Source organism: Chiroxiphia lanceolata, chromosome Z (assembly GCF_009829145.1).
Source record: "Chiroxiphia lanceolata isolate bChiLan1 chromosome Z, bChiLan1.pri, whole genome shotgun sequence".
Classification (NCBI taxonomy): Eukaryota; Metazoa; Chordata; class Aves; order Passeriformes; family Pipridae; genus Chiroxiphia; species Chiroxiphia lanceolata.
The window spans coordinates 43,966,616-43,991,797 of NC_045671.1; the positions used below are offsets into that span (position 1 = coordinate 43,966,616).

The following is a 25,182-nucleotide window of genomic DNA, read 5'->3' on the forward strand; positions in this document are numbered from 1 at the left end:
GGCTCAAAAAGCACCAGCTGAATTATCTGCCAGGTGTTGAGCAGCACAGAAAGTTTCTAACACAACGAGATAGCCCATAAGCCCCACAGAGAATGGCTTAGGAAAAAGATCTATGCAAATATTGTTTCAACGTGGAGAGTGAAGATGTGCTGCTGTCCAAAAACTTCTATCCATACAACATTCAGCCCATGTGTATGCATGCACAAACACACATACACACACACACACCCTGTCCTGGCTCTTCTCATGGTCTGAGCTGCTGGTTGCACAGAATTATGGTGAATTTAACTCAACACACACAGTAACGTGATGTCCAGCTTGTCATGAACACTGATGTGGCAAGGCTCAGCCCAGAGGTCTCACATCAATTACATTATCACACTTTCTTTTTATTCCTGGTGGAGACTGGGTAGCTATTAAAAGCACCAAGATGTAGAAATGAAGTAGAAAGAATTTGCATTATGCTACTGCTGTTATCCTCACAGAAGAAAATCCACTGGGTTTTTTTAGGTCTAACTTTCCAAAAACTAGAGGACCTGCTCAGCATCAGTGGCCAAATTGTAAACGGTTTTATTTACTTGGTGAAACTTGAGTATTAACTGTGGACTCTGGCCTTTGTTAAAATCACCTGTCAAGACCCCCAGACAAAAGCACCACCACTAGCAGAAGCTATGTTGGTTACTAACACCTTATCAAAAAGCTGTTTTGATTAAAAGACTAGAGAAAAACATTCAGACACCATGGATTAATGGTAAGACTCTTGAGAAATACTTACAAAACAAAGGGCTGCAGCTTCTCTGAGACAGGTGGTACTTCTCCAAAGTAAGTTGGAGCCCAGGACCCCTGGGATCTTGGGCTCTGCAAAGCTGCACAGCCGGAGGCTGTTTTGGGCACCTCAGCCACTTGTCACTGGTGGCCTTGTCTAGACCACTGCCTGCGTGGGAATGCAATTCTGCTCTTCGCCTTGAAGATACTTTGCCAGTTTCTACTTGCCAGGCTAATCCTGTTCCCTGTCTGAAACTTGCTTAAGAGGTACTTGTTTGTTTCATCTCTTTGGGCGATTAATTTACACCACAAAACACACATCCAAGTTTAGCACAAGACTTGAGTCTTCTGGAGCCATGACCCAGGATGAGGCTGCTGCTCCTGCCTGAAATTCCCCCTCCTCCTTCTCTGCCATTCCATCTCTTTGAAAACATTTGCAACTTCCTTTTCTGGAGGCAAGTGAGAAAAGTAGTTACTCTTAGCTCCAGACTCTTTCTGAAACCAACTGTTTTCAGCAGCCCCAGTCCTGAAATGTTAACCTCCTTCCTTAACCTACTGATTGGTAGCTCACACTAATAGGTGTTTTGTCCCAGGACACCCACAGAAGACCCCTATGATGGAGCACTTTTAAACTTCAGAGTTTGAATCTCAGTTATAAAATGAATGCACACAGATCTATCCCAACGGTAAAGCAGGTAGGAAAGCTAAGGTTCCTCTCCCACAACAGCAAACTCTGTGCTTCCGTATGTTCCAGTTGGAGAGTGGAGGCCACAGGGTGCTCCTTTGTTTGGGAAGGAACCCTGGGAAATGCACTCATTTGGGAGGGTGGCAAAGTTCCCCCAAAATAAAAGGGAAAAAATTCTCTGGAATCATATTACAGAAATATTTCTGCAGATAAAAAATCAAAACACTTGCAGAAGTTCCCAAATTGAAATTTCTCCCCCAACATGACAATGCCAAAGTCTCTTGTTCTGTCAGAAGTTCATGAACATACCTGCAAGGTTTGGGTACACCACGTCATTGTGTCCATCCTTAGAAGTGCAAGTAGCTCTCCAAGACTTCAAATCCAAAGGGCACCCCTTCTCCTTCACCTCTCCACATCAACTCAAGGCAGTCTCTTTCTTCCTCCATGCAAGCAAATGCCCAAGCCAGCACAGAGCACTAACGTGCAAAGGACTAACATTGTAATAAACTTGGGCATTGCAACCACAAAATCTTTCACAAAGCTTTGAAGGACTTGCATTTTCCTGAGCTGGAGCTGAGAGGACTATAATTTCATAACTAACAAACAATTTTGGGGAATATTTAGGGTTCTGTTCTAGTCTCTGCTGTAGTTTAATCACAAAAATTTGGTCATTTACTCTCATGATTTGTGCTTCACAAGAAAAGTCAATTCCAGGGATAAAGGGATAATATTTCCATGTAATACGTAACAGCAGCCTCATATTTTTGCAGTAGGATGGCTCACAGGGGAGGGCTGCACACACACAAGACCTGACTCTGATGTGGCATTAACCCCCCCCCATCTCTCTGTTCAGGTCCCACATAGGGAACAGCCAGCACACCGTGTGGAACACCGCCAATCTGCGCAACTGCCACCGGAAAAAATACGTCTGTACAGACCAAGGGCAGAACGAGGTGACGATCCATCAGCACCAGGACATCCCCCTGCCACAGGTGAGGAGGGAGGCCCCGGCTTCCTTAAGCACCAATGGGAAAGCAGAGTCCCTCAACACTGCAAGGACCTCAGTGATGCAGGAGCTCACTGAGCTGGAGAAGCAGATCGAAATCATCAAGCAGGAGCTGCAGCTCGCCATGGACAGGAAATCAGAGCTGGAGGAATATCAGAGGACAAACAGGACTGCAGAGCCCTAGGCCAGGACACTTGGGCCCTTCCACCTTTTCTTCCTCTTCTCCCTATTCCTCTGTGAAATTTGTAACACACTTTTGTAATGCCAGAAAGGGGTGCAAAAATAAAGCAGGCAATGTGCTCTTCATGGGAGCAGGATTGCAGCAGCCCACAGCCACTGCCACCCTCCTGAGTCCTCCTTTCACAGCAAGTTTCTCATTCTCCTGGAAAACACCAGCCATTCCCAAGGGACTGGAGAAAAAAGGAGCATCCAAACAGCAAGAGTTCCTCATTCCTCCACTTGACAGTACAGTGAGGTTCCCACCTTTTCAGCCCTTTCTGTGCATTAATTCACAAAAAGACAAAAGAAAAAAAAAAGGGAGAAAATGTAAACTGCTCATTGGAAGCATGCCCCTTGTTGGTACATTTTTGTTGTGTTATCTGTGGGTTTAGTCTCTGTTCATGTGAAGGCTCCTCACGGATGCCTCATTATGCCAGGTGCTAGTTCTGTGTTGGCAGTCCCTCCCCTCCTGGCACAGAATCTCAAGACAAAATTCTTGGTGGCAAACCCAGTATACACCATTCCCTCAGCTCTGTCAGCACAAATGCAGATATGGCTGCTCTGAGACTGTGGTGAAGGAACTCACCCAGCTTAAAAAATAACTTGGCAAAAACCAAACCACCACCTCCGTCTGCTTCCGAGCCCAGGCTTGGCTTCCATTGCACCGAAGGAGCAGCCATGCAAACAGCTGCACCAGCAGGTGTGAAGGGATGGATTCACAGTGGCATACAGCAAGGATATGGGGAAGAGAGGGGTGGCAGTACTGTAAATCAGTGTTTACCTCAAAATGTGAAGTGTTTTGCCATTGTGAAACTACTCCCTTAATATTCACTATCTTCAGCTGACAGTAGGGTTCTTTCTCACAGACGAGGTGACGTAAAGGGGATCTTGTCCATTATTCATTTCATCAAAGTGAAAGGGAGGCACCAAAGCCTCCCTACAGATAAAGGAGAATGAGAGTTGTGGTTTCGAAGGCAATGTACCGGGCAGAGCCCTCGCCTACCTGGATGATGGGTAGAGGGGAAGGAAGGGTAAGCTGTTGAACATCTGAATAAATATTTCATCAACCCAGCTGATTCTGTCTTTTGAGTAGGATTTCTATCAATTCTTAAACACAGCTTCCCAACCCATCCTATATTACAGAGAAAAAGAATGTTTCGTAACACTATCTGAATTAACTCTGGTCTCTGAGATACCTTTTACCCTCCCTTTGTCTCCAGTCACCTGCATGAATGTTGCCCGGGGTGATGTTCTTGTCAGGCACAGTTTAAATGCCACAGGCAGATCTAAAACTGTATTTTGGGGTCTGAAAAAGACATTTTACCTTTTTGCACCTCTAACTTTTGAAAAAGCCCTTGCAAATGAAAAGCTCTGCACGGACCACTAAAAGCTAATGACTAATTTGCCTCATCAAGAGTTCATACTTTATTCCCTGCTCAGTCCTTAGCCTCTGCTTTTGGGCAGCAGGTGCATCTACTCCTTTTAATAGTCAGTAACACAGGAAAGAGAAATCATAACATAAAACAGGAAAGTGGGATCCACAGCCTTGCACATCTAAGAGACCTGGGATACCCCTTCTCTCCTTGTTCCTGACAAGCCAGATGGGCAAGCCACCGAGGTTGCTTTTGTTGCCTTCCCTTCCCCTCTTTTGGATATACAGCTTTATTAGGAAGAGCTTTTGATTTGTGTAGAATTTGGTACCTCACAACCTCCAACAGCACTTGCCTAGAAGAGATGAACACTGCTCTCTTCTCCTAAACACTAGGAAAAAAGAATTTCAGTATAATCTTACAAGTATTTTTATCAAGTTTTTAATGTCTTTATCTCCACAGAATGAGCCTAGAAATAGATTAAAAAAAAAAAAAAACCTGAAAATGTTAGTATCTTAAACAAAAATATGTTTTGCTTCAAAGTTCCAACCTAAACACCCAATCCTGCAAAAAATGAGCCTTCATTTAAAACGAAAAATGTAAGTATAAGAATGTTCACCACCTAATAATTAATGTTATGCAAATATCTTTTCTGCTGGGTGCCTGAGGGGCTGCTCCCATGTCAAATGCAGAATAGGGATTGCTCCAAATTACCACAGCACTAACTAGAACCTTTTAGGAGAAGATCTAATTATTGTTGCCCAACAGAGATGTATTTTTGCGTGTTATTTTCTTCAGTTATTGCACCAGCCTGATTCCCTAGAAGACAGAAAAGATTGCTGTAACTTTCCATGGATGTCAGTGACATGTCACAGGGGAGGATTTGCTGACAGAGGGTGCACTGGAGACTGTAGATGAGGCATTTTCTTTGTCACCTGAGACACTGAATTTAGAGGGACTTCTGATAGTTCTTGTCACCCCTTTACTTCTTTAACCCTCACACTTCTAGTTCTGGTAAGCTTTTAATTATTTTAACTATTTCCACTCATTCTGGCAAACAGACCATCTAAAATTTTCAGTTTCTCAATGTTTAAATTACAAGCACAGAGAGAAATTCAGTGACTTCCAAAATGATCTTGAAATAAACTATTATTTTATTACCAACCAAACCACTAACATTTTTCTTGGTAAGGAAAGAGAAAATAGAAGTTTCCAAATCTCCTCTGTGAAACTAATCCAGATTGTTTCAAGTATGTTTCCTACCATGACCAGAGTGATCCCAACATGGCCAGCATACACACAAAAGTTTCAAGCTTTTCAGTAGAAAGGTGATGCAACTTTGTGACTTGGGAAAGGAGCAACGGGCTTTGTTCAGGGGCTGTTTAGTTCAGATGGTTGTTCAGAGCTGTAAAAGGAAGTCTGCTGTTGTAGCGAAGCTGTTTGAAGATGCAGTTTGTTGTTCAACCAGGTCCCGATTTTGATGAACAAGCATTAGAACAATGCTTGTTGTAGATTGCACCTCACAATCTACAACAAGCATTAACACATGGCTCTTTCTCCAACTCGATGCCACAAACTGTAATCTAGGGAGCAACTTCCAGTGAAAGAGGAGAGGGTTCTACTGTCTTTTCTTCTAACAGCACTTACACCACACCAGAAGTTTTCAGCATCCCAGCTTCCCCTTGGAAAGGTAGGGCCACGTGTTCCTTCAGTCTTTTCAGGGTTCATAATAATTTACAAGGTTTTATTTATATATTCTGAATGTTTTCAAAAAGATAATAATGCATACTGTAAGACAGTCTGTGATTAATTAATTTTACTACTGTTTCTATTACTACTATTTTTATTACTACTGTTTCTATTATTTCCTATAGTGAACACAGGAAGGTAGCACAGTTTTCATGATTCAGGGAAGAGACACACACGAGACAAACCTCTTGAGAGGTGCACCTTCCAAGAAAATTAAGTTTACAGGAGAAACACTACACCCTGTGAAGGAATGTTGCAAATAAATTATTTCACATTTTGCTTTTAGGAGCAGACTTAAAATACAGCTCCAACCAGAGGGAGCATAGAGACTATAACTCATGCCACATCCTTTCTCAAAATTCCCAGCAGCCATGTCAAAACGGCTGCAGAAACAGTCCAGCATCTTGGCCCTTCTCTTGTGTCAGGAGTAAGATACTGGAGTTACATCCAAAAGGACAAAACTTGTTTTAGTCATGCATAATGTGAAGGCGGAGGAAGAAGAAGTTAATCTCTCTACTTGAGAAGCTTAAAACTTGTGAAAAATGTTTCCAATAACTGAACAAAGAACAGGAGACCAGACAGATACTACTAGAGGCAAGAAAACCAGAAAAAAAAACAAACAACAAAAGCTTTAATTAGATTTTGTGCATAAAGAGATTCATCTTTGTGGCAAAGCTGAAACAAAGGAACCCCTAAAAATCCTTATTTTATAAGGACAATGACAGTGATGCCTCAGCCTAGGGGAAGGTGTCCGTATCAAGCAGGATTCATGAGTGGAATGCTATTTTCTATGATTCTCTGATGTCTTACCTTTCTCCTCCTCTGGATACTAAGATGTGTGTGTGCTTTTGGGGCTAGGGAGGATCTTACTAATGCACCAGCCCTAAGAGGTTCTTGCCCTGACTCAGGAAGATACATGCCTAAGGAGTGGCTCCACAGAAGTCTAAAGATTCAGTTATTTGGCCTGTTAATTGGGAAACTATTCACTCTCAGAAGCACTACCATACCTTGATGGGATTTAATTAGCATCCGAAGCAAACTCCTTGTAATAATATAGGTCTCACTAATCTCTGCTGCACCACAGACAGCTTTCATCGCATCAAGGCAGGACTTCAGTCAGAGGTTCCCAGCTTAGCAGTGTGATAGTGATGGATGGAAAATTTCCTCTCAGGCACAAAATATCCAAAAAACCAAGAGCAAGAACAAAAGGAAAGGGGGCAAGAAAGGAACCAAGATCTGGAATCTGTTTCTTTCCATACCCTAAACACACTTGCCAGAAGACACTGCAGATCAGCTGACAGAAGCCATGACTGCCCTGTGGGTGGTGGCCACAGAAGGTGAGGGGAGGCTGGGTGGTCAGTGTGAGCAGCAGCTTCCCAGGATCAGCCGATGTAGATCCTGTGGAAGTCGTTGGCCCCAAAGGCCGCGTTGCACTTGGGGCATTTGCGCTGCCGAGTGTCGTAGCGCGTCTTCACACACTCAAAGCAGAAGACGTGGAAGCACTTGGTGAGCACGGCGTCCTTCTTGCGCATGTTGCAGCACGGGCAGGTCAGACGGGCCTGCAACACATAAATGTTACTGTGAGGGCCCACTGTGGTCGATCAGAGGTGTTAAAAGATGTCTGGAGATGAAGGTCCCTCCATTCCTCAGAAGGAGAATATGGTTTCTTCAACCCCAGATAACGGATAAGAGATGCGAAATATTCAAAGCGTATCTACAGAGCTTTTTGACTGAAGTAAAGAGGGAAATTAATAGACACAACTACTCACCTTGTAATCCTTGATTTCTTCCATTAGTATCTCATCACAGTTGGGAACCATGTCAGGCTTCTTTGTGGTCTCCAGCTTCCTGCGCAACCTAGAAATGTCTTCCTGCATAAAAACAAGAGACTAAGTGAATGAGTAGCATATTTCTCTGTCACAGCTGCTTCAGAGACCAGAGAACATGCCAACAGTGCACCTGGCTAAGTTGTGCCACCCATACTTTCATCCCCCATAAACCAACATTATGTGATGCCACAAGTATTGTCAGTTATCAGTGGAAAAACCTGAAAGAGCCAAGACCTGATGAAGCTGAAGTCAAAGTGAAACTGGACACCAAAATAGTGTAGTTGAAACCCACTCCAAGCTCGATGTCCAAGGAGATGGACACTAAAGCAGACAGATACTAAAGGATTGTGTATAGGGTATATACCTCAGCCCTTTTGAAGTTAAACATCTCTTTCTCTCTAGTTACTCTGTTTTCCACAATCTCCTCCTGGAAGTCATGTAACTTCTTCTGAGCCAGCTCTAGCTGGGCTTTCAGATCATCTGCAAGCTGGGCTGCATCCATGGCCTGAAAAAGAAAACCCGTACAGAAGTACCAAACATGGAAAAATAGCTCTAGTGATTTCTAGTCCCTCTGCCTGGCAATTCAAGACTGCTCACAGAATACTACTCATGCTGATGGAGATCTGTTTTTGCAATCTCTTTCTAGTACTTCAAAGTGAAATAACTGGAATTATTCCCTAAGCATCACTTCAGTGGCAAAATACCTTATTATTAACAAGTTCGAATCATTTAGCTTCAAGATCCCTCTTCAGCAGAGCCAAACCCTATCACAGTGCAAAGCATGTCTCTTAGAAAAACACTAATGACCACACAATTCTCTTCTTCATGTATTTTTAGCCTTCCAGCCTCCACATTTGCTCTATTGTTTAGAGGCAGTTGTATAGGTGAAGTAGATGGAAATTCAAGCAAGGTAAGTGTTTTGAAGCATTTTCTCTTCACCAGTTCTCCTATAATCTTCTAACCAAGTTCCCTTAATACCACAGATTGTCACGTTAAGCACAAGTGACTCTGCTGAATTCCCCCAGCTCCTCTTCATAGTGATATTTCTGCTTTCCTTTCTGCCTGTTTTAATGTCATTCCTGCATTTCTACTAAAACTATAAAAGCAAAGGCAGCATCAACCATGAGACTTTGTCTTATTTTACTGGTAACAGATCTACTTTATTGATCTTAGGCATTTGTTTAAAGTCTTAGCATTCCCCAGTCATATTCCCCCTTTATTTATCCCATCTTTTTTATAAAAGCTTTGACCCCAGTTAACTTTATCTAGCTGCTGCCTCTTCTTTCATGATAGGTTTCCTATAAAGGCATCTTACTTCAGCATCCTGATCAGCCTTTCACAGAAACATACATTACCTGCTCCTCTTTATCAAAGGAAACATCAGTCTACAGTACTTTAATCAGTGTTCTCTTCAAGACTCCTAAGCCTTCTGTCCAAAACCAGGGAATATCAGGTTCTGTAACACCAGCAAGAGCTGAGAGCCTGCTATGCCTCCCGCAAGGCAACAGCTCCATCTTACAATCCAAGACGGAATCACTCACTCACCTTGCGTTTGTTCATTTCCAAGGCTTGCGTTCGCAGACCCAGCTCTTTCTCTCCTGTGCCAATACTGCTCTGCAGTAAGTGTTCCTTTTCCTCCAGCTTACGTACAACCTGCAGCTGGGCATCCACCTTGGAAAGTGGGAGAGAAGGTGCAGAAGGAATGAAATGCACACTCTGTGGGTCTTCAGAGCTGCCATTAAAGCTGCATGTTAAAACTATCCCTGCCTCCCCAGCACAAAGGAGCATCAGCTTGCCTTTTTCTCACTGAACAGCAACCCAGTAGTCTAAGAGCTGTATCCAGATCTCTCTGGTGAGCACTTTAAAACTTAGCAGTCAAATATTTGCAATGAAGATGTTTTAATTTTCGAACAGTGGCTTAAAGAATTGCTGCAAGGCAGTGCATAGTTCCACTTTGCTTCCAAGGACGGCAGAATATAGAATCATAGAATGGCTTGGATCGGAAGGAACCTTAAAGATCATCCAGTTCCAATCCCCCTGCCATGGGCAGGGACACCTTCCACTAGACCAGGTTGCTCAAAGCCTCATCCAACCTGGCCTTGAGCACTTCCAGGGATGGAGCACCTACAACCTTTCTGGGAAACCTGTACCAGGGCCTCACCACCCTTTGTGTAAAGAATTTCTTCCTAATACCTAATCTAAACCTGCTTTCAGTTTAAAACCATTGTCCCTTGTCCTGTCACCATCTGCTCATAAAAAAAGTTGCTTTCCCTCTTTTTCTAAGCCACCTTCAAGTACTGGAAGGCCACAATGAGGTCTCCTCAGACCCTCTCCAAGCCTGTCCTCATAGCAGAGGTGCTCATTCCCTCTAATCATATTTGTGGCCTCCTCTGGACTTGTTCCAACAGGTCCATGTCCTTCCTGTGCTGAGGACACCGGAGCTGGAAGCAGCACTGCAGGTGGGGTCTCACGAGGGCAGAGTAGAGGGACAGAATACCCTCCCTTGATCTGTTGCCCACACTGCTTTTGATGCAGCCCAGGACATGTTTGGCTTTCTGGGCTGCCAGCACACACTGCCAGCCCATGTCCAGCTTTTCATCCACCAGAACCTCCAAGTCCTTCTCTGAAGGGCTGCTCTCAATGACTTCTTTCCCAGCCTGGACTTGTACTGAACTGAGATAGTTCTCATTGAACCACAGTTTCCAGCTTCTCCTGCTTGTTACCAGTATATACGGGTATATGTAGAAGATACAGGTAGAAGTATCATTACAACATGAAAATGACTTCCCACTTTCCTTCTCCCATTTGTTCTCCATAGCAATGAACCTCTAGGACATTTCATGCTCCATACAGCAGTCTCAGTTTCTTACTGAGACGGGTCTCTTTGACGTCTGACACACCATTCCTAAGTTGATTAGGGGAGCATTCCCTCCTGTACTGATTTTGGTGAGGATACAGTTAATTCTCTTAACAGCAGCTCACATGCTGCTGTATTTTGCATTTAGGAGAAAAACAGTGTCAATAACTACTCTTTTAGCTCTTGCTGGGCAGTACTTACACAACATCAAGACCTTGTATGTCTCATGCCACCCACGAGCAAGTAGGCTGAGGGTGCACAAGCAACTGGGATACCACATAGCCAGGACAGCTGATCCACCTGACCCAAGGGGTATTCCATACCACATGATGCTGTGCTCAGCAATAAAAGCTGGCGGAAAGGAAGAAGCGGGAGGGTGTTCAGAGTTGCAGCATTTATTAAGTAACAATTACGTATGATGGAGCCTTGCTCTCCCGGAGATGGTTAAACTCCTGCCTGCCATGGGAAGTGCTGAATTAATTCACTTCTTGTGCTTTGCTTGTGTGCACATTTCCTGTAATTGTTGAACTGCGTTTATCTCAACTCATTCATTTTCTCACTTTTGCCTTTCTGATTCTCTCCCTTGAGCCAGTCTGGAGCTGGCTACCAGAGATAACCAACACCACCTCCACCTTTCTCCACCAGTCCTCTTGTCCTCTCTCTTTTCCAAGGTTACCTGTGTCTTCAGTGTCAAAACTTGGTCTGCCAGCTCCTCCTTCTCCTCTTTCAGGAGCTTGTGGATCTGGTTGGACTTGATGCGTTCTGACATCAGCTTGAAGTTGGCATCATCCTTCTCCCGCAGCTGTTGCATCAGGCGGATGTTCTGCTCTTGCATGTCTTCAAAGGCTTGGCCTGTGACATCCATTTCTGACAGCAAGGCCTCCTCCTCCTGCAAAACAATCACAGGCTCTGGCAATACTGTCTCCTGTACCCTCTGTTGTGACCCTGAACATTTTACTCAGACACCAAACCTAGCATGGATGAAGGAAGATGTCTCAGTATCAAAGAACAGTATCTTCCCAGCAACCAAAAGAAAGTGCTCCCTAGAAATCTGCACCACAGTGGAGATACTCTGATTTTGAAGGTGTAGAAAAGTGATGGTCAGCTGTACAAGCATTCAGAGACTGTGGCTTGTCTGCTGGCAGAATCAGCTGTGGCACAATCATTGCCAGAGCTGGGCAGAAACCAACTCTCAACTTCCAGCAGCTACCTGGACAGCTGTCAGTTACACCAGGCCAGGGATTCTACATGTGGACAGCTCGGCAGCATCCAGCTAACACACTGCCAAGCCCCTTCGACTCACTTTGACCTCTTCAACGTTAAAGGAGTAAGTGACAAGACAGAGCAGTTCTGTTCTATAGTTAAAAGAATCTGAATTCTAAAAAAGTACATGTCAAGTCATTGGCTTGCCTCTCTGCTAATGAGGTGGTCCTGCTCCCTCACTGGATTAAGCCCTTTTTTGTAGAAGAGGGTATGTACCAGTACCATGCAAACATACTCACTATATGAACTTGTACAGATAATTACTTTTACAAAGAAATTTTAACCTCCTCCCCTAGTGGCTGATTCAGCCATTTCTCCTCTGTGGTCTTCACCAAGGCCACATGTTTAATTGTTACCAAACATTCCCCCCCATCACCTGCCATGAGGTTTGTGACACTCTCCAGTTGTGGGGTTTTTGATAGCTGTTGGTGGGTTTTTTGCATGTTCATTTTTTTCCCTTCGATAAACAAGGACCAAACTCGCATCTCTGGCCATACAGATATCTCTCAGATCATCTTCCTGGCTGCAACCTGAAGGCAGTTCCTTCACAGGTGTTCCATCCAGAACAGAACTCATCAGGAACTTCTCACCTGCTTAGCCATGGCTAGTTTCTTCTGTAAATACTCAATTTGTTCTTCCACTGCTCTGATCTTGCGGAGGGCATCCTCATCAGCCATCTTTTTGCTCTCCTTTTTCTCCTTGTCTTCCAATTCTTTCACCCTCTGCCTTAGTTCTTCCAGCTACAAGGACAAACCACAAACGACTCTTAACATGAGGATTCGGCCTGAACATTGTTAAGTGCCTGTTTTCCCCACAAATTCTCTGAAACACTGCAGAAACTACCTTAAAAGTATGGGAAAAGAAAGCCCATTCTGTTTTGACAGGACAGAGTGTCACTGGCAGATGGACCACTGAGATAGGCTGTAAGCCTAAGATCTTTATTTCAAAACCTTTGAAAATTCCGTAGAATCTTTTATCACAGTAGGAACATCAGTCTCTTGCAGTTTTATATGTAAGAGTATACGGATAGAGAGCATTTGCTCCTTTTGGGGCATCCAGTCAAGGACCTGCTTCAATATAGAAAGAGATAATAACAAGGAAGTAAAACAAAACATAGAGACACAAAACTGGAAGACAAATGGTAAAGGAGGCAGTTGATGCCCTAGGATTTTTAGCTTTTCATAGATTTTAATGTAGCTGTATAGTCTATCACACTTTAGTAGTTAACACTAACCAAACCTTATTCCCCTATTTCATATCGAGTTTTCTAAATTCTTTAGGTTTGTTTAGGCTCCTTTTCAAGGCATGACTATAGTAAACACATTCTGTTTATGAACATTGGCACCTCAGGCCTGAACAACAAGATACCATCACAGTCGAAGCAATCTTCAAGCCTGGAACCTTGGAGAATCTCCAAAGAGTACATGCTGTAAAGAAGAGGAAGATTAGGAAGAAAGGGGTCTTAGGACTCCTCGACTCAATTCTGGAGAGGCGTGCCAAGGGGCAGATTTGGGGAGGATCTGAGGGGATTGGATGGATAATATCCATCCAGGATTGGATGGATAACACTATAAAATTGTGGAACTCCTGGACACGGGCGCGAGTCTTTTCGCACTCCTTGCACCAAAAGGCCTTCATTAAAGAGCTATTCTCCATCGTATCTACACTTGTGAGTTTTTTTCTGCTCCCAATTTTAAGGCAACACAGTGATAACCTGGACAGTCACACCAAGTGATGAGGGCACTGAGACTGTGAGAATGTTTATTCCAACAAAGTTATGTGACTGTGGGAGAATGAGGAAACTGAAAACAAAATATGTAGAGAGACAGACATGAAAAACAAACATGGACACAAATAGACGAAGGAAACTTCCCCAGTCACAACACTTGATAAGCTTCCAAGAAAATACAGGCAGCACTTCCAAGAAGATCAACCTGGACTTTGCAACTGGTAAAACTGTAAACCAGGAGTGAGTGGATCCTGAATTGTGAGGGCTGTGGGAATTGACAGAGCTGTGCAAACCCAGAAGTTGATGTGCCAGGAAAGGAAGAGCAAGGATGAACAAAGTGGGGTTAGACAGAGAAAGGTATAAAAGGAGCCAATCACATGTAAAATGTGGGCAGTCAGTGCACACCTGTCTGGCTAAGCCCTGCCCATGATCACTGCAGCCTGTCCTGTCTTATCTTCTTGTGTCTTTATATTAGATATTTTCTTAACTATCTTTGTGTAATCTATCTCTTTACCTCACGTACATGTGTGCTGCACAGAGTAAGTGCTAGCTATAGGTGAGACTTGTTTGTGAAGGTAAAAGGGGCCTGGAACCACAGGGGTACCAAACACACAGAGGAGTGTGCTGGTACTTGTACGTGCCTGTGAACCTGGAGATTGGTGTGTGCATGTGCCTGCACTTGTGACATTCTGCATGTACCAGCTGAATAGGAAGGGACTGGTCTATGCTTTTGTTTCATGAGTCCTATATGCACATGATATTGAAGAAAGCATCTAGTCTGTGACAGTCTGATTGGCTGTGTATCTCTGGGATGTGTGCTCATCTCCACTACCAGCTGAATCTGCAACTGAGAAAGTGGAACCATTTGTTTCAGCCAGAGCAAAGGGATCATCCTTTCCCAGAGGAGAATGTCCCAAAATCTCTCTGTTCATATCCAGACCATTCCAAACTCCCTTCTAAGTGACAAAGCTGAGAAGACAAATAATCATCAGTTTTGAAGAGCAAAACAACACAGTTCTGGTGCAGAGAAAAGATGTTTTAAATAACACACTAAAGAGCAAAAAGGAAGAGAAATTAGATTTACCTCAGCTTTTGCCTTCTTCTCAGCTGCCATCAGCTGCACTTTGTCTCTCTGCTCTTTGGGGGCAGAGCGGTACATGTCGAGCAACAGCTTCATCTCCTTCTGGCTCTCCTGGGCCTTCCTGGAGACAGGGAGACAGACTGCGAGAACATGGTAGGAAACCCACCCTGTTACATAGCCAGCAGGAGAGTCTGAGCAATATTCTCTCCATCTCCCATGTGGATATGGAGTCCTCCTTGGCTCATCTTATCATGGTAACATAAAACGACCAAGGAGTACAGGCTCAAAAAGAAACATGTTCAGGCACATGGGCTGAAAAGCCAAGAAAAGTGGGGTAGAGAGGAAATATGTACCCTAATAGTGAGCTACAAAGCTATCCACATCTGCTCTGGTAAGGATCCAGGAGACGGAAGGCTGCTGTGTTCTTTATTAATAACCTGCTGCTGTAAAGTTTTACACAACTGTTATGACAGCAACAAATAAATATTACTTCATCCATATCATGAAGTCTGTTTTGTTAACTCATGTTGTAGGCTGTTGTAAAAGAAATGTAACTACATTGACCAGATCACAATCAGATATGGAAGGTGCTAGGAAACTCCTCCTTCGTTTCAGTGACACTAATCTCGTAAGACCAAGCCACATGTCTCACACAAACACCCCTGTGTGGGCACTGCTCAAGCAGGAAAGGAAGGGACAACAACTCTTACTTGAGCTCAGCCTTCAGCTGCTTGATCACTTCAGCCTCTTTCTTTCTTCCATCTTCATGCTTCCCCTTCTCCTTCTCTTTGGATTCTCTCTCCTTCTCAGATTCCTTCTGCTTCTGCTTTTCCCGCTCTCGTTCCTTTTCCTTTTCTTTCTCTTTTTCTCGCTCTCTCTCTTTCTCCTTTTCCTTCTCTCGTTCCCTCTCCCTCTCCCGTCTCTCTCGCTCTCGTTCCTCTTCATCTCGCCTGGCCTTCATTTCATTTACATCTTCAGCAGCAGCCTTGGGGACAGACACTTGGGCAGAAGGATCTTCAGGTTCCTGCTTGATCTCTGGAGGTTCCTCCTTTGTGTCTTCAGTGCTGGACTGGGCCTGTAAGAGAGCACTGCCACTGCGAGAGCGGATCTATTGTGGAACAGCAAGAAAGATGACACAGAAGAACACAAACCATTAAGTTCTTAGCCAGAAATCTACTTTTTCCCTTGTCTCCCCAGATCCGTGATTCCATGCCCCCTTTGTACCTGCTATTACTTTTCAAGGAGCACTACACAGCTACAAAGGAATACCATTCATCTGATAAAAGGAGGCAGAAGAGTGTAGGGCTCCACTGAAAATCACACTGCATCCTGCATGCCTGATCAGAAAGGCTGATATTGCAGGCAAGGGTGACAGCATTCCTCCTCCTCCTAAGCACTTCCTCCTCTTTTCTGGCATTCCCTGCTGTGATACCTTGCTCAAATCAGACTGGGCCTCCCTCAGCTTGCGCTTGTATCTCAACACCTCTCCCTTCAGCTGGTGGTTGTGATTTTGGAGGCTGCTGATGAGATGACGCATCTCTCGGTTAATTGGGCCTACAAAAACAGAAACAAAACTGTAACAAACCATACTTTGGTCAACCCTCTGCAAGGACTTTCATGGAGATGGAAAACAAGCTAAGTGTCAGTGACAAAGAACCAAAATAAGACTTACCATTCCGCTACACAACAGAGCAACACAACACATTTGCAGAAAAAAAGTCATGCACAGTCCTAATTTCCCATTAACATTATGTTTTTCCCCAGGATCCTAAGGGAAACCTAATTTCCCATTAACTTTACTTTTTTCCCCATGATCCTAGGGAAACATGTCATGCTACAAAAAGCCTCTATGATTTAAATGCTATTTTAGAAATAATTTCTTTATTTCCTCTGGTGATATTTGAAAATTACTGCTTTCCTATCTAGGTTGTCATTCCACACTTGTAAATGAATCCTCCCCCTTCCAAGTAATTTTTAATAATGCAAGATATCCTGTCATAAACCAAGTTATTAGCAAAACATATGTATTATTGAGCATGTAAATGGAAGTCAGATAACATGGAACTGGCCTCCCAATAAAACACAGGAAGAGCTTTGTTTTTAGAGATAAAGAGACATGCCAGAACAAGTATTTGACAATAACAAAGAATCAACCCAGGTGTTTTATTGCAGTGTAGCCTCTAACGGGCATTGGGGGGCAGGTGGTATTTGTTTTTAGGCACAGCAGAACACTACTGTACCTGCTTGCTCATTGGCAGCAAGGGTCTGCTCAAATTCTATCCTCAACATCTCGTATTCTTTGCGGACTTGTGCCAAGGTGTCCTCCAGCTGAATCACCTCCGTGCGCAGCTTCTTGTGCAGGCTGACCTCATCCCTCTGAGGAGTGAAAAGGGAACAGATTAATGCTTTGAACCTGCTTTGAACATGAAGTACCAGAAAAGACTGAATTATTGACAGAAATGTAAATCTCCTGAGCTTTCCCAGAGCCCCTCAGAGCCAGCAGTGCTCCCTGGTCTGGTGGAGCAGACGTGTTACCTCAATGAGCTCGACCTGGCGCTGGTGTGTGGCACGGGTGCCGTGGAGCAGCGTGCGGGCCTCATCCAGATGTGCCTTCAGCTGGAGACTCTCGTTATACAGAACAGAAAACTGGGACTGCATGCAGCGGTACTCCGGGGTCTCCTTCACAGCCTCTTCTACTGCACGTCGCAGCTCAACCTAGAAGGGACACAGGAAAATGCCGTAAAAATTATCCCCTTGCCTTTGGTTTTTATTTCACAAGATAGGAGAACAGTGAATCAAGCTGCCACAAGAAAAGACTAACGTAGAACTTCAACAGCATTGCTGTGCAGTAGGTGCAAGTAATATGCTTCAGTATCAATTTTAAAAGTCTATGCTTTCTCTGCGTGCATCAGGCTATTCCTCTTGCACAGTCACATGACAAAATTTTTCACCCTTGGATTCTGAAATAGTTTCTTTCAAAGACATGAACTTGGAAAACATAATACACATTTTCAAGTGATTTACTGTAAACCATAATCACCTAAATCAGTAACGATGGACACACAGAAAAGTATGACAAACTAGAGAAAACCTATGTGCCAGTAGGCATTATGTTAGCCTGTTACCAAGTAAGACATGGTGACTGAAAGGAAGAGAAATGCGAAAAAAAACAGGTACAGAATCTGAATTTTCCTTACAAAAAAAAGCTAGTGAATGACTGTGACTGCCAGCAGTGAAACAAACACATATATGATGCATACACCTTAATACTACTGAAGAGAAAAAAAGAAGTTGTAAGCTGAAGAGTGGTTCTCTCAAAACAAACTCATGTGCATAAACAGTATTTAGAGGTGCCTCAAGATAGTCCTTGGAATCAGATGTCTTAAACTTAGGTTATCAGGTCAGACATTTTTTGTAACAGGCTAACAGATCTACTGACCACTAAGATGACATCTAGATTATTCCCTCCATCATATACTTATCTACTACAGAGTCACAGCTTTTTGTGTTACCACCATTAAAACACCAGAAACTCATATGCTGTTTTCCATTCTCCCACAATCTGAAAGACAAAAATTCATCGACTCGAATTTCAAAAGACTCTTTCTCGTACACAAGGTTCCCCGATTTTTTCATTTGTCTGGCTCCTCTTGTACAGGGCATGGGGAAAGTGAAGAGGAGTCAAAACTTGTAATGAGGTGAAAGAAGTTCTAACTAGACATCATTAAAATGTCCAGAAAAGATCAGAATGGAACACAGGAAGGAAAACATTCTAATTTCCAACAATGACCACATGGTGTCACTAACACAGTGAATTGCAAGGGTAAGTCCCAAACTTGCTAATTGTACCTTGTACGAAGTTTAACATCACTGAGAGAGCAAGCACAGAACAGAATAGTGCTAGCGAGGTTTTCTGGACACAGCCCAGCAAAACAAAGGACAGCCCAACACACAAAACACCTTCATCCTCAAACAGGTACAGATATCTCACCTTGAGTTTTTCATTCTGTGTTGTTACTTCCTCAAGATCCTGGCGTAGTTCCTCCAATTCATTGAGGCGATTCCCAGCAAGCTCTTTATTCTCTTCCAGCTCTGCATTCATCTCCTCAAACTGTTGGGGATAAATTGCTTGTAAATCCTACTGTTAATGTCTCTCCTGAAGGTACTAATGAAATAACTGTTTGTGCAGTAACAGAAATTACAGACTAAACAGTCAGGTAACGTTACCAAGTCAGACAAAGTCTACTTCCATCCGGTCTGTTTCTTAAGCAGGAAACTTGTACACAGACAAAATGGTTTGCCCAGAGTAACCCACATCTGTGGTAAAGGATCTAAAATTATCTAAAATAAGTATGTAAATTCTGTTCCAATCTATGGCCTCACGCACAAGCTCTCCTTTATTCTTCCCCTTGCCTGCAACCAAGCCCCTGACATTACCTTGCGGGCATTAATGGTGATTGTGCCCCCATAGAGGCTGCTCCCAGCTCCATACACCTTGTAGCCTTTGGAATTTACCTGGAAAAAAAGCAGTAGATTTCATCAAGACCCAGTTAAGTACTAGTAAGACAGCCGATACAGCAAATCCAAGACCAAAGATGGTATACTGCAGATTCTCAGTTCTCACAGCGAAGTACCATGAGGTGATGTCACACATCCCAAAACTGCACCCATTTCTCCCGTTTCCTGGCAAAGAGGGCAGTACTTACTCGTTCCAGAACATCTGCTAAGTGGCGGTTGAGCCTCTGCTCCCTCTTGCGTATCTTGTCAATGTCCCACTGAAGGTCATCAATCATCGTCTCCAGAACAGACACCCGGGATTCTGCTGTCTCCACTCTCTCTTGCAGCTTGGAGAACTGTAATCAGCAAGAGTGTTTCAGCCAGCAGACTGAATAAAATCAACTTTTCCTGAGGCTGCTCACTAATAGTTTTTCTCTTAATTCATCATGTCCTTTCCATTTTTTGCTGTGGTGACAGACTCCGTGAACGCTCCTGAATTTTACTCTGCCTGAATCCCAAGACAGTTACAAAATGAAGAAAGAGTAAGAAACTGGTAATATCTGGCAAAATACAGAGGCAGCCATCTCAGCTTATTCAAAGGCTTTGTTTTCAATCTTTTCAATTCATATGTTCATTTACCCTACAGACCATATAAATGCTCAGTGGTCTAACACTGACCAAGATCAGTGGTAACACAATTTTTAAAGGAACTGAAGTCTCCAAAACAAATAGTGCCAATAATTTGAATCCCTTAGTGACTGGGATCATCTTGTCATTGATTTCATTACACTTTCATACACAATGCAGAGGAACTAAGGAATTTAGAATTACGGAGATGTCACGTCAAGTGTCTTAGGTGTTTACACAACCCCTTTTGCATCACCTTTCCATTTGCTCTGCTCTGCTCTCTTCTAATATTGAATCCATTCAACTCACTGATTTGGTTATACTCTTCCCTATGGTCATGTAACAAGCAAATCGATCTGAACGATACAGAAAACCTATGTACAGTTCTCCACTACAATAACCCTTTTCATAACTTTCCAACTGTGCTTCTCCTGTCCCTCTCCAAGGAAGTAACCTGCTTTCCAGACTATGGTGACCACAAATTATGATAAGCAGGACCCCAAAGCAGATTTGTCTTTTTTATACCTCCTGAGACATGATCCGGTGCTTCTCCTGAAGAACATCAGCCAGTTCCTGCAGCCGTCCATTTTCATGTGACAGGTAGGTGTTAAGCTCCAGTACTGCTTCTTCCATCAATGAAATATCTGAAAGATAGACAACAAAAAGTAAATTAACGGAAATCAAGGAAGATTGGTCTTAATTCTTAAATAGCAAAGAGAGAAAGAAGAAAACAGAAAAGTAAATTCTGTTTTTGTGTTTACTCTTTTGTTTTTATCTCTCCCACAGGGGGTTCCCAAGGGCCTGATCTCCATCAGAGAGCTTTGACAGTTTACAGCTAAGGACAGTAGCATTCCCCTGCAACAATGCCAGACTTGTCAGAACTCCTTTATGAGAGCACAAAGAATACTCTGGACAGAAGGCAAACCATGGATGAGCTGATATTCCACCCAAGTTTTCACTCAAAAGCTTAAAATTCTACCCTTAAGCTAATGTTTTTTAGACAGCCATCTGAGTGTAAAGTGAATCTGCTACATTGATTATTAGAGACTAATCATTTGGCTTTTTTCTGCAGAACCCTACTCGGTGTTTAAAACTGACAGCTACACCAAGACATTAGATGGGCACCATTTTGCTCAAAAGTCAGTGGAAACTGAGTAGTTTTATATATATATAAAATATATATATAAAATATATATATAAAACTATACCTTTTACTAAACTGCCAGTGAGAAGGAGTCCAACACCAGTCTGCAATGATGATTTCACTTCTTCACTTGTAAGAATGAAGCCTGTTACATGATGGCTGAGGACAGCAGGATGATAAGGTTCAACTGCAATCTGTAACTTCCCAGATGCATGAACACCTGGCAGAACTAACACTATACTGGCAGAAACAAGCTTTTCCTTAGCCCAACACACTGGGCAGAGCTCTCAGCATTCAAATTCACAGGTAGTTACAATACACTTCTAGCATATAGTCATTTATTAGAGCTTTTTATAATGAGTTCAGAATGCCAGGCCAATTTATTTTGGAAAATAAACGAGCATGAAACAGACTAGGCCTTAATGTGCACAGTGTAGTATCAGCTCTAAGGTAGGGGTTAGATGAGTTTCTTGAAAACCTGTAACCTTGGTCATACCTCCACTGTTCAGCTTGTGAGACAGAACATCTACTTTCTCCTGCAGCTTGTCGTACATTGTCACAATCTGGGCAACGGCATGGCGGGAAGACTCTACGCGCTCCTGCAACTGGGATTCTATCTCCTCGCTGGTGCTGCTGGCCAGAGTGGCCAGGAAGGAGAATGCCGGCTCCAGTCCTTCCCCTGGAAACAGAAGGAAGCACTAGAAGGTAAATGTTATCTAGCAAATAACATATAACACATAATCTCCACAATCACAAAAGAGAGCCTCTGTCACCCTTTAGAAAGGGACATCAGCATTGTCCACAGCTGAAATCCATCTTTCCCACTGTCTCCAGACAGGTGTCTCACCTCGTTCCCTCTCATCTTTGCGCTCCTGGTTACTGTCAGAGTCTGGTTCAGGTTCTGGTACCACCAGCGCTTTTCTTTCAGACAAAAGGTCTCCAAGACCTTGGTCCAGATCGAAGCGTTTAAGGATGATGCGGATATTTTCATCAAACTGAATGATGGGACAGGCAAGGTAAGACAAAGAATGGATGTGAATAAAAGCAGTGCAATGGTACAGAAAAGAACAGTGTATAAAAAGCAGCAAACCAACCTGATTCCAGTATCGGTTGATGATCAGCAGAGATGCATCATCAGTGGCCTGCCGGCGCTCCAGCTTCTCTATGTGCTCCCGCAGCTCATCCTCAATGGCCTGACGCTGGTCCAGCATCTCTGCGAGCTTCCGGTTCTTGGTCTGCAGAGTCCGGATGTCCAGGTCCTCCTGTGCAGGGAAATGTGGCACACAAGACAGATCACAGACATGTTTTTGTTTCCAGATGAAAAAGAGTAAGAGGCTGAGTGGGGGTGTGCAAGAAGGACATACTGTTGAGGAAACACCACCAAGCTTGATGGTCTCCACTGTGGTCCCCGAATCTTCAACCCCCGCCTTCTTCTCTGGAGGGGCAGAAGGGCCAGGCTCTGCAGCTGCCCGTTTATTGCCAATTCCAGACATGGTAGCTGAAGCAAACAGGTTCCCACCTTCTCCAAATTCTTTCTGAATATGAAAGAACACTACTGAAAAAATCCCAAACACACACACATCCAATCAACTCGATTTGGGATTTTTAACATACCAATCCATTACGGTAACAAGATGCGCAACACAGAACAGATCATGTAACTAATGGTTTTGGAAAATACTTTAGGAGAGGAATGGGTTAAAAGTGGAAGAGAGGTGAGGAGGACTGTAGATCACTCAAGAGACCCTGTAGCTGGGAATAAGCCTTGACAGGGTTGTGATCCTCTGGCATGGACCGAGTTTAACAGTGCCACGTCCAGGTGAGGGTATCTTGTGCCCAGGTGTTGCTTTGGAGATCCCAAGGTTATCAAGGTAATGGAAATAAATTTACTCTTTGTGTTCTTGCTGTGAGTTTTTGCCTGCCTGTGTTGACTTGCACATTCTGACCAAACATTAAACGGTGAAAGACATCACTAGGATCAGCACTACAAACAGCAAGTTCAAGGGGAAAAAAATCCACTGTTCTGTAATGTTAAGTGGAAGCACTGTACCTTATCACTGTCTTTGGAAAAAAATCTTCATGTAGGTTCAGTTGCTGCTTTTCTGTATTAACAAAAAGTATCAGGGTTAGATTTTAACAAACTGCTGAGACTGTGTATATGTGGCACCAAGTTCACCAAGTTCTCACCTTGGAGATAAGCCCTGTACTTACAAATCTTATAAATCTTATGGAACTGAAAAACAACTCCCAGTCAAGGCTTGTAAAGACCCATTTCAAGAGCTTTCCTGTCTATCGGGAGATGCAGACACATTTGAAGAGAATCTATCCCTAAATTAACACACTCTGAAAAGCTCTGGACTAGTTAGAGAATCCCAGAACAGCTGAGGCTGGGAGGGATGTCTGGAGGTCACCTGCCCAGTGCTCCTGAAGGAAGTAAGGTCAGTCAAAGCAGGTTTCCAAGGGCCTTGTCCAGGCGGCCTGAGTATCCTCCAGGCACAGAAACTCAGCAATGTCTCTGGGTAGCCTATCCCAGCTGAATTACAAGCGCATTGGAGAGGGTGGGGTAACAGCAGTCACTAAAAACATCTCATCTACTACCAGTCAGTCCAGCAAGCCACTAGTGACCAGTGCTTTTCCTATTTTTTGTCCACAGACAAAGTATCCCTTCCATTGTCTCCTGACACCATCCCTCAAAGCTCCAGTTCCCCCTCTCCCCACTTCCTCACACACTGTATACCACAATCCAACCCACTGATTTTTTATTGTCACAGACCCTCTCTCTCACGGAATCCTTTAGACTGGAAAAGATCTCTGAGATCAACAAGTCCAACCTCGACTGATCATCACTTTTTCAGCTACACCATGGCACTGAGTGCCACATCCAGTCTTTCCCTGAATACCTCCAGGGATGGTGACTTCACCACCTCCCACTCCAACGCTTAACAAGCCCTTCTGCTGCTCACACACACAGAAGAGGTAAAGAACTCTAAGGAGGGATGTACCCTTTTTTAAATGTCACATTTATTTCCTTTTTGATACAGAAGAGCTGTTCTGCTCTGCAAACTAACTGACAAAATAAGCCTTATTTTAATTCTTACATTGTACTTACTTAAAAAAAAAGGATTTCTGATGACAAGCCTACAAATTGAAACTCAAATTAGATTTTCTCTTCTCACATACTACCACTTTACACTAAATCTGAAAACCTCAAGGTTTTATTACTTCTGCTACCACCAGCTCTTGCTGCTATAGTACAGAAACTCTATTGCATACATATAAAACTTGATGTACAAACACAGAATCACAGAACTAAAAGCACTGGGCACATGTAAAAGCTGCTATTTGAGTTTATACTCCCCAGCAGGAAGTCCAGTCAAGCAATGTTCTGTCAACAAGCCTAAAGGGGATTTTTCCGTGGCCTCCAGGTCCGGCTCAGTAGGAATATCTTAAGCATGGAAGGCGAAAGGCGAAAAACAGCCAACTCCATTGCAAGATCAAATCTAGATCTCCTTAAAATAACACCTATTTTACATTTCCGTTCTTTGGGAACTCAACCTTTTCTCTCAGTCACAGGCTATCCACATTATTCCCTCCCCAAACAGACCACACTGATTTATCACAGACTGTCCTCCTGGCATTCTCCTCCCCTACCATCGGCCTGATGTGGAAGGGAGATGCGAGAGCTGGGGCTGTTTAGTCTAGAGAGGGGAAGACTGAGAGGGGATCTCTCTAGTGTCAAGAGGATGGTGCCAGACTATTTTCGATGGTGCCTAGCGACAGGATGAGGAGCAATGGTCATAAACTAAAACACAGGAAGTTCCACTCAACATGAGGAAGAACTTCTTTCCATTGACGGTAGCAGAGCATAGAATGGGCTGCCCTAGGAGGGCATGGACTCTCCCTCTCTGGAGATATCCCAAACCCACCTGGACGTGTTCCTGTGTCACCTGCTCCAGGTGATCTTGCCTTGGCAGGGGGGGTTGAACTGGATGATCTCCACAGGTCCCTTCCAACCCTAAAAATTCCATTATTCGAGTTCCCACATGCCCTAGCCGCTCCTACACCCCCGCCGCCCTCCTCCAGTCCGTGGGGACCCCCGCGGTCCTGCTGCTGCCCCCGGGAGCCTCCCACCCCGCCAGCCGCACACCCCCCAGTCCCGTCCCTCCCTCCACGGGCGTGTGGCGTCTCCACCACCGAGCCACTGCCCCTTTCCCCCGCACTGCCACCTCCCAGCTCTCCTCGGACGCCGGTCCGGATCCCGGCCCGACCTACAGACCCGCCGCGGCACCGCCGCCACCACCTCCTCAAGCCATCCTGCCGGCAATGGCCGCCGCCGACCGCCCCTTCCGGCCGCCATTTCG

The 25,182-nt window shown here is 44.0% G+C and overlaps 2 protein-coding genes across 5 annotated transcripts in view; one reads left to right on the top strand and one right to left on the bottom strand.

The window, feature by feature from the left end:
• GRIN3A (glutamate ionotropic receptor NMDA type subunit 3A) overlaps positions 1-3,751 on the top strand; it is a 67,793-nt gene extending 64,042 nt beyond the window's left edge. The window contains exon 10 of one of the 2 annotated variants that reach the window (XM_032675545.1): positions 2,304-2,421. In XM_032675545.1, coding sequence (XP_032531436.1) covers positions 2,304-2,314 — 11 coding nt within the window. In that variant the 3' untranslated portion in view covers positions 2,315-2,421. Of the gene's footprint in view, positions 1-2,303 lie in introns of both variants that reach the window. The other variant, XM_032675544.1, reaches the window with a different exon arrangement.
• A 1,425-nt stretch (positions 3,752-5,176) lies between these two features.
• Positions 5,177-25,160, bottom strand: RNF20 (ring finger protein 20). Of its 3 annotated transcripts, none has more exons than XM_032675548.1 (21): positions 25,048-25,160; positions 22,872-22,923; positions 22,186-22,356; positions 21,916-22,083; positions 21,669-21,816; positions 21,318-21,500; positions 20,203-20,321; positions 19,260-19,406; positions 18,991-19,068; positions 18,545-18,664; positions 17,089-17,268; positions 16,794-16,929; positions 15,986-16,107; positions 15,264-15,661; positions 14,557-14,674; positions 12,334-12,483; positions 11,157-11,369; positions 9,169-9,294; positions 7,988-8,128; positions 7,564-7,665; positions 5,177-7,353 (listed from the first exon to the last, which is right to left on the bottom strand). In XM_032675548.1, exons 3-21 carry the CDS (start codon positions 22,312-22,314, stop codon positions 7,177-7,179), a joined length of 2,955 nt encoding a protein of 984 aa, XP_032531439.1. In that variant the 5' UTR covers positions 22,315-22,356; positions 22,872-22,923; positions 25,048-25,160; the 3' UTR covers positions 5,177-7,176. The 3 variants fall into 3 exon arrangements, with proteins under 3 accessions (XP_032531439.1, XP_032531437.1, XP_032531438.1); XM_032675546.1 differs by lacking the exon at positions 25,048-25,160 and adding an exon at positions 24,748-24,854; XM_032675547.1 differs by lacking the exon at positions 25,048-25,160 and having other exon boundaries at positions 22,872-23,028.
• Positions 25,161-25,182: the final 22 nt, after the last annotated feature.

Coding starts and splice junctions, on each gene's coding strand:
- RNF20 (XM_032675548.1), bottom strand. CDS start 22,314: ATGTCTGGAATTGGCAATAAACGGGCAGCTGCAGAGCCTGGCCCTTCT. Junction 21,817..21,915: donor TCAACCGATACTGGAATCAG/GTTGGTTTGCTG, acceptor CCCATCATTCAG/TTTGATGAAAATATCCGCAT. Junction 8,129..9,168: donor TGGAAATGAACAAACGCAAG/GTGAGTGAGTGA, acceptor TTTCTTTTTCAG/GCCATGGATGCAGCCCAGCT.